Below are 8,056 nucleotides of genomic sequence, written 5' to 3' on the forward strand. Positions count from 1 at the left end.
TTATATAAACACATTCCCATGCCGGAGACACAAGTACATGCACGTCTATACAGAGACACATGGACATGCATTCTCGGCTATACATGTGCACGTGACTGTTGCACACTCACACACACAGGGAGGCAAGCAGATGTGCACACAGACACGTGCAGGAGCAGGATGATGCAATGGCATCATTGCATCATTGCAGGTGTGGGAGCAGGAGAGAGGATGAAGAGAGGTAGGGACAAGAGAGCAGTGGGACACTTCAGTCAGTGGCCTGTCTCCTGTGCTGTCCTGGGGACTGGAGGGAGGAATGAGGTGGCAGCCAGGGAGGAAGAGGAGGATTTGGGGACATTCTGGGGCCTGGTTCACAGGCTGATGGGCTACAGGACAAGAGGTAAGGAGAGCTAGTGATTTGTGTGCTCACAGAGACACAGGTGGGAAGGAGGACACAGGAGTCAAGGAGCTGGAGGGAAAGAAGGCAACTCAGCTGATGGCGGGGGCTGGGGGAGCCACTGGCCTTCATAGGAGGTGTTAGAAGGGGCTGAATGTTGTGCCTGGAGTTTGGAAATGGGAGGAATGTGGTGGTGTGGGGAGTTTGCTTAGGAGGGGACTGGGGCCCTCTTGGGGACAAGTGTCTCCAGGGTGTCTGTCAGGACCAGGGCTGACCCTGGTGCCTGCATATGCAGGGAGCAAAAGGAACATTTGTCATCTGGATTCCTACCCTGATAAACCTTCCCTTCACAGGTACTCACAATGGCTAATTACACAGATTAGTCATTCCATTCACATCCATCTAAACAAATCTGTGCACTCAGCCCGTCAATGGAGTGGGGAAGGGGGCCCTTGATGGACCTGGAGGACTTCAGAATCACCTTGAGGATTGTGCTGATGTAGCCAGGTGCATTGCTGAGGCAGGAGGGAGTTATGTGTCCTTCTTGGTCCAAAACTTTTCCACCACAGCACAACAATGCCACATAGGGGAGCCCCATGATGTGCTGGGAAGATCCTGGACCAGAAGCCCCACTTCGCAGCTAGGATCACGGATATTTAGTCCAGCTCTTACTAGCTAAACCATTTGTTCTTTTTAAAAATGACACATAAAATTTGTACATGGCTATGGATTATCATGTGATGTTTCCATACATGTATACTTTGTTTAATGGTGAAGTCTGGGTAAGCATTTCTATCTTCTCAGAGATATTATGTCTTTGTCATGAAAATATTCAACACCCTTTTCCTCAAGCTTTCATGAAATAAACATTATTATTACATATAGCTTGTTCCTAGTCTGCAGATATTAGTAAGAATCTTTAGAAGAATGTGTTCAAATTAAATACTTTCAGATTTTTACACAATATCACAAATCAATAATTGACATTCTTATGAAATACTACTAGCAATCACAGGTGTACTGCTTACTATGTGCCTGCTACTAGTTTAAGTATTTATTTAATTCTCACAAACACACTGTGAGGTATGTAATATTGTCTGTTCTACAGAGGGAGAAAGTAAGGCAGAAAGAGCTAAGGAACTTCTATAGAGCAACAGGGCTGGGGTTTGAACCCACATAGCCTGGATTCAGCTATTACCTTGTACATTATTTGATCCTAGAGTGGAAAGGGGTTACTCTTAGCTCTGACTTCATTAGGGTCAGAGCTGGTGAGGGGAATGTCCTAATCACCTGTCTGTATTTCCTGTCCTGGTGCCAGTGCTGTTTTCACAGCACTTACCTAGTTAAAGCAGGTACAGCACCTGCTGAGTGGCAAAAAGTCGGTCAGTGCAAAAGAAGACAGGAATGTAGGTTGGGTCCCCAAACAGCACAGCAGGCACCAAGTGGTCCACCAGCTCCTCCACTGTGCCTGCTTTGAGGGTCCCTGCTCTGCAGGGGTCAGCCAGGGTCAGAACCAACTCATTTGCACCCTGGTGTGGGAAAAGTGAGAGACAGTTCAAACATGGTCACAGTAGCAAACTAAAAAAGACTTGTTGCCATACAGGAAGTGAAAACAGGCTGGAAAGTATTTTCCTGGAAGCACACACACACACACACACACAAGGGTAAGGGTCTGGAGCTCCCTGGGGGGATCTAAATGTTGGGCTGGCCTCCTTCATCTGCCCTGGGTTGCCCTGAGTCACCTTTGGGATCCTATGGGAAAATCTCCAGAGACGGCCTGGGGCAGTGCTGAGCCAGCATCTCATGACATGGTCATGGAGACAGCAAGAGAAAATACTGTTCCAAGTTCTCCAGTGGAGTGAGCTGGCTGGGGCTGCTCTGGAGGGTGAATGCCTATTCTCTGGCATTTATCATATGTAGCCTTTATATTGAGCACATTCCTTCAAGACATCCCAAAGTTTATGTAAGAACTGCATGTTCTTTCACAAAAGCCCTCAAAGGGACAAGTATGTGTGGGGTGTTGGTGGGGGGGAGAGTCAGGAAACTTGGTTTATAAACTAGAGACTAACTGTCAGCATATTATGGGTGTGACCAAAGAAAGGATGCTGGAATTTGGTCATTGCTTTATCCTGCAGGAAAACTGAGAACCTTTAGTGAAGGGCCATTTCTGATTTATCCCTGTATCCCCACCCAGTACCTACCATCATGCTCAACACAGAGAAAGGTGCTCAGTAAACACTGATGCAGTGACTCAAAGGGAAGTAGATGCTCTTGTGAAGCAGTGCCTCTACCTGGGGCACTGGGGCTGGAATTAAGCCTTGTTAGGACACTGTTAATACTGGTAAAGCACTATTACCAAAGTGTTGGCTATAAACACCTTCTTGATGTGTGGAGATGTTGGGGGCTGGGGAGATTTAACTCCCTCACTGACAGACCCTCTCCTGGGATGCCAAGTGCTTTGAGCAAAGGACTGCCGGTAAGGCAGCCAGACTGCACTTGTGCCAGCACTGGCCACTTTGAACACAAGGCAAGACTCCAGCTCCTGAAGACACTGCCCCAGCCAGCAGCTTGTACTGGATTTTTGCTACCATAGAGAGCACTTCCACCCAGGCCAGAGGGGGAATACTTCCTTCCCCTGGTGCCTCAGCAGAAGACCTGGACCAGTGTTAATATAGTCCTTCATTTGTATGGAGGGACTGCTACAATTAGCGCAGACACCCTCGTTACAACCACTTCTGGCTATATAACCAGGATGCTCAAGTTCACTTTGTGAGTAGCCAGGAGACACCTCCTGTGCTGCCCCCTGATGTTGCAACAGCAAGACCAATAATGACTTCTCTTGAGTGATCTGTCTTGCCTATTTTTAATTTTCATCATTAATAGAGTGGCTGAGCTGAAAAGAAAAGAAGTGGTGGAGGCAAAGAGAGCATCCCTGGGGCCATCACTAAGTTCCTGTGGGAGTGGGAGCTGCCAGTAGCCATGGCAATAGAGGTGGTGGCAGTAATGGGCAACCAGAGCCATCCCAACAAGAGCAGAAGTGAAGCAGGGTCTCCCATGTCTGCAGGACACATCAGGCTGCCCATAGCCACAGGAGCACAGTTTGCTTCAGCAGCTGATCCAGGCCATGGCAGGGAGGCCAAAGCAGTGGTGGGGCAGCTAAAGTTGCCCTGCAGGGAAACTGACAAGAACTGCAGAACAGATGAAAGAGGAAATTAAAATCTGACATTGGTCATTCAGGTCCATGGTGGCGAGATACCTCTTGCCTCCAGTGTGGCCCAAGTTCAAAAAAGCTGTAACATTTCAAGCCTTGGACTTGATACCCAAGCCCTAGTACCCTGTGCCATCACCCTAGATGTCAAAGGTCTTGAGCCACCCTCCCCCCTAGTCCCAGAGCCCCAAACTGCCGCTCTAGCTGTCACAGCAGCAACCCCTGAGGCATGGGTGCTGTGATCCTGCCACTGCCTACGCTCATCCACTGCCACTGCTTGCAAACACCCACAGAGGGCCCACAATAACTGGAGGAGCTTCTCTTGGGTACAGAGAAGAGGACAGACAGCGGTGACTATTGGTGTAGACCTTCTTCATGGATCATAAGTGGCTGCCTGAGCCTTCACTTCAGTGTCAGTCTCAACTGGTAAGAGCCTGCCTCAGCTGCTTCCTTGTACCCCCTCTCCACTCAAAACATATGAACCCCCACACACTTGTCCTTTATTTTGGAGAAGTGCTCTTTGATTGTGCTCACAATTTGTAACTTGTAATAGCCCTGGCTTGATCACCTGCTTGGACTGCAGACTGGTTGTACCAGTTCTACAAAGTCTTTGAAGGCTTTGGTCCAGAAACATTGGTCCAGGTTAGATACCTCAGAAACTCCATTTAGGATTGTTGGCTAAGGCACAGCAGTGGGCTTCATACTCGTTTCTGAAATGGCTGTTGGGTTTTACTCCCATCTCTGGAACTTTACTTTGTGAGTTGCTAATCATACCACAGTAGTGGCCTTTGTGATACTTTCTGAAATTTGACAAACTTTGGTTCTGTAAATCCAATGTTGGGACTGTGGATCGGTGGTCAGACTGGCAGTGATCTGAGGTCTTTTGTAGCCTTGTTTGGGTTTCAGAAACATCATTTTGAGCTATTGGTTATACTGCAGTAGTGGTCTTTGTCTTGGTGTCTGAAATACTTACAGGTTTGTGGTTTGGTCCTCCTGCCAGTGTGGGCCACTTTGAACCCAAAGCACCGACTCTGGCTCCCGAAGACAGGAGCTGGCCCTGGCAAGAAGCTTTTGCCACTATAGCAGTCACTTCCACCCAGGTAAGAGGGGAAGCATTTCCTTTCCCTGGTGGCCCTGCAGTCCTGTGATTGGTGCAAATGCAGTCCTTCATTAGCATGAGGGACTGTCATTACTACTGACAAGGACTCTGCCATGATCGGTGCAAATACAACCCTTCATTTGCACGAAGGGCTTGTGGTGATTAGTGCAGACAACCTTGTCACAACCCCTTCTGGCTATATAAGCAGGCTGCTCAGCTCACTGTGAGTAGTCAGGAAATACCCTCCTCTGCAACAGCAACCAATAAAGACTTCTAGTGAGCCTACTGTTGATTCTCCTTTTTAGGAGGGTGGTTGAGCTGATAACATGAAGGAAAAAAAAAGAGGGCTGGAGGAGAGGCTCGAGTGGTGACATGTCTGCCTTGCAAGCAGAAAGCTCTGAGTTCAAACCCCAGTACCACAGAGAGAGAGATAGAGAGAGAGAGAGAGAGAGAGAGGGAGAGAGAGAGAGAGAGAGAGAGAGGAGAGAGAGGCTTCCTTTTCAGGAACATCAGAGGCAGGACCTCTGTGTGGCTGGGAACATCAGGGGCTGCCCACAGCAGCAGGAGCAGGGCTTCCCTCTGCAGGGGGGTGAAAAGGAAAGGCTAAAGTCACCTGAAGTAAAGCAAGAGCCCAATAATGGCAAGCAGTGGGGAAGAGTGAAAGCAAAACTGACATGGTCCCATCCAGGTAGGTAGAGAGATATCTTCCACCACTGTGCCAGCCTGGGAACTAAAGTTCTGTAATACTTTGGGCCTTGGGCAGGACACCAGGCCCATAGCCTGTGCAACTGCCATAATTGTCAAAGACCTCAGCCAAGATGTGCAGGAGCTGTGACAGGAGAGGGCACCACCTGCTGCTGATCCCTGTCATTCACTGCAGTTCCTTGCAAACACCCAGGGAGGACCTGGAGTAACTGAATTTTGCCTTCCTACAATGCCTATCTGGGTTTAGCAGAGGACCCCCAGCCAGCCTGTTTGTGACAAAAGCACTAATGTATCTAACCAAGTAAGAATACCTACACTTTTTACTTTACGAGGTTATATTTTGATGATTAATTATATATTAAACTGACTGTCATAAATGTTTCTATGAGCAGGCTTTAAATTTAAAAATTCCGTATGATTTTATTATGAAAAATACTATGGATATATATGTGCTTACATTAACACACGTAATGTTGGGGTCTCCAGAAGAGTCTTCAAGCTTTTAATAATTTCATCTGTATAGACTGCATTTGTGAATATTGTGAAATATTGTCTTTTTTTTTTTTTTTTTTAGAATAAGATGGTTAATGTTATGTGCTCAATACACTTACCAGATGCAGCCAGATGGTTCAACCTGGGTGAACGGAAGGGAAAGAAGGGCCATTGCTGTCCCTCCAATTGCCAGAGAAGAAGCGCTGAGCCCCAAGAGGAGGGGAGCCCGAGGAATCCTCTGCCTTAATCCTAAGGACTTCCAGGGGTTCAGGGGGTGGCTCCCAGGCTAAGGGACCCTGCTTGACGTTGAGAAGAAGCCTCTGGTGCTCAGGGTCTCGGTCGGATTCTGAAGTACCCAACCCTCCCAGGTAGTCCGTGCCCCCAGGGGTCCAAGTTGACTCCTCACCTAGGTGCCCTGTCTCCTCCTTGACCTTCCTGCACTGAGTGAGGCGACCCCTAGCTCGACTCCGGGTGCTCAGAGACCTAAAACGCCATTACTAAGGCGTCGTGCAGTGCTGGTAGGAGAGCAGCAGAGGCACGGGTAGCAGGTGTTGAGCATATTGGACTAAGGAGGAAAAGAAAAGGGTTTAACCAAAGGGCTTGGGCGCCCCGGAACTGAGGAGAGCCGCCGGCCTCCGGGAGGGCGGGGCCTGCCCCCGCCCCCCGCCCCCCGCCCTCCCCATGGTCTTCCCAGAAGCCCCCGCGCGGCCTCGCGGAGATAAAAAGGCGGGAGCGGGGCGGCCGCTCCAGTCCTAGCGCTGTTTCTCAGGCCGGTCTTTGGCGGTTTCTGATTGTAGCTGGTTCCTCAGGGAGGCGACGACACAGGCGGTTAAGGGCTCAAAGGCCCCCGAGGCTGGGGGTTGGGGTGGCAATGTGGCCGCTGCGGGTCTACACCCGCAAGAAGCGGGCAGGCCAGAGGCTGAACCTCACTCCGACTCCGGACCTCAGGCTCCCGACGAAGACGGAGGCCTCTTCGGCTCTCGGCGGTAAGTCCTGCAGAGCCGAGGGGTGGCGGGGGTCCCCCAAGAATCTCGAGGCCAGGCTCTGGCAGGCTGTCATCCTGAACCCTATCATCCTGTCGCAGGCCGGAAGAGACCAGGCAAGGAGCAAGGTTTGCCGAGGATTGGGGAGAAGGTTGAGCAGAGCGGCTCTGGGCTGGCGAGGTGCGTAGCCTGGAGTAGCAGAGCTGGTTTCTTGTGCAGCTAACCTCTCACTTTAAGAGCCCAGGAAGAAAATGTATTGAAAATGATTTCACTCTTTGTAGAACATAGATCCAGAAAACTGGGTTTCGATAATTTTTTTGTAATGGAAAGCTTGCTGAGTTACCTGAAAGTAAGATAAAACCTCTAGGAAAGCATTTGTAGCTTCATTTGGGTAGTGGTGCAAATGATCTGGGCCTTACTTCTCCCTAAAATGCTCCTGCAGAGCCTGTCAGAGACGTGCAGAGTCAATCCAGGTGGTGCAAACTAACTGTGTGTGTTCCTTTCCCAGCGATCAGGTAGGAGAGGAAAGCGTGCGGGAGCGCAGCACCACCAGCGAGGAGACCCAGGATGAGAAGGGCCCTCCAGGCAGTGTATGTGTGCTTCTCCTACAGTGGGGCTGTGTGTGGGGGTACACTTAATGTTGACATGTGCAGTAAGTAGCTGATGTGCCTCCCAATGAAACAATAAAATAGTCTTGATCGGTAGAAATCTCATAGCTTTCTGATACTTTCATAAACACTGATGTGTCATTAGACCCTTGAATTTCTGACTCAGCCAGGTTCATAGCCATACACTTAGATCCTTTTTCTTTCCTATAATAAGTATGGGAGAAATGTGTTACTGGCTGATTTTTATGTGTGATAAGATTCACACCTTACTATCTCCTTTATGTTTTGGTAGCATTTTAACATTTTAAATTCATTTTTACGTCTTCTGTTTGTCTTTCCATTAACAACTAGAAAGACTATTCATTCCTAAGGGTTCGTATATTGTAGAGGATTCTAATATTCATTTATTGAGTCAATGCCCTGTATAGCTATCCTTATCTCAACCAGCAAAAACCCTTGTCCCTTCCTGTTATTGCTTATACTCTCTCTACAACAAAATTAGAAATAAGGGCAAAATAGTTTCTGTTGGGTATTGGGGGGCGGAGAGGGTGGTAAGGGAGGGAGTGGGGGCAGGGGGGAGAAATG

The 8,056-nt window shown here is 48.9% G+C and overlaps 1 protein-coding gene and 1 long non-coding RNA gene across 2 annotated transcripts; both read left to right on the top strand.

Moving 5' to 3' along the window:
• The first annotated feature begins 205 nt into the window (after positions 1-205).
• LOC141418152 (uncharacterized) lies at positions 206-6,458 on the top strand. The gene is made up of 4 exons (XR_012442819.1): positions 206-379; positions 3,878-4,010; positions 4,560-4,684; positions 6,003-6,458. It is a non-coding gene; the product is annotated as an uncharacterized lncRNA (long non-coding RNA).
• Positions 6,459-6,678: 220 nt separating this feature from the next.
• On the top strand, positions 6,679-7,716 carry LOC141418199 (meiosis-specific kinetochore protein-like). The gene is made up of 3 exons (XM_074058638.1): positions 6,679-6,866; positions 6,965-7,043; positions 7,372-7,716. Exons 1-3 carry the CDS (start codon positions 6,752-6,754, stop codon positions 7,499-7,501), a joined length of 324 nt encoding a protein of 107 aa, XP_073914739.1. The 5' UTR covers positions 6,679-6,751; the 3' UTR covers positions 7,502-7,716.
• The last annotated feature ends 340 nt before the right edge of the window (positions 7,717-8,056 follow it).

Source organism: Castor canadensis, chromosome 16 (genome assembly GCF_047511655.1).
Source record: "Castor canadensis chromosome 16, mCasCan1.hap1v2, whole genome shotgun sequence".
Lineage (NCBI taxonomy): Eukaryota > Metazoa > Chordata > Mammalia > Rodentia > Castoridae > Castor > Castor canadensis.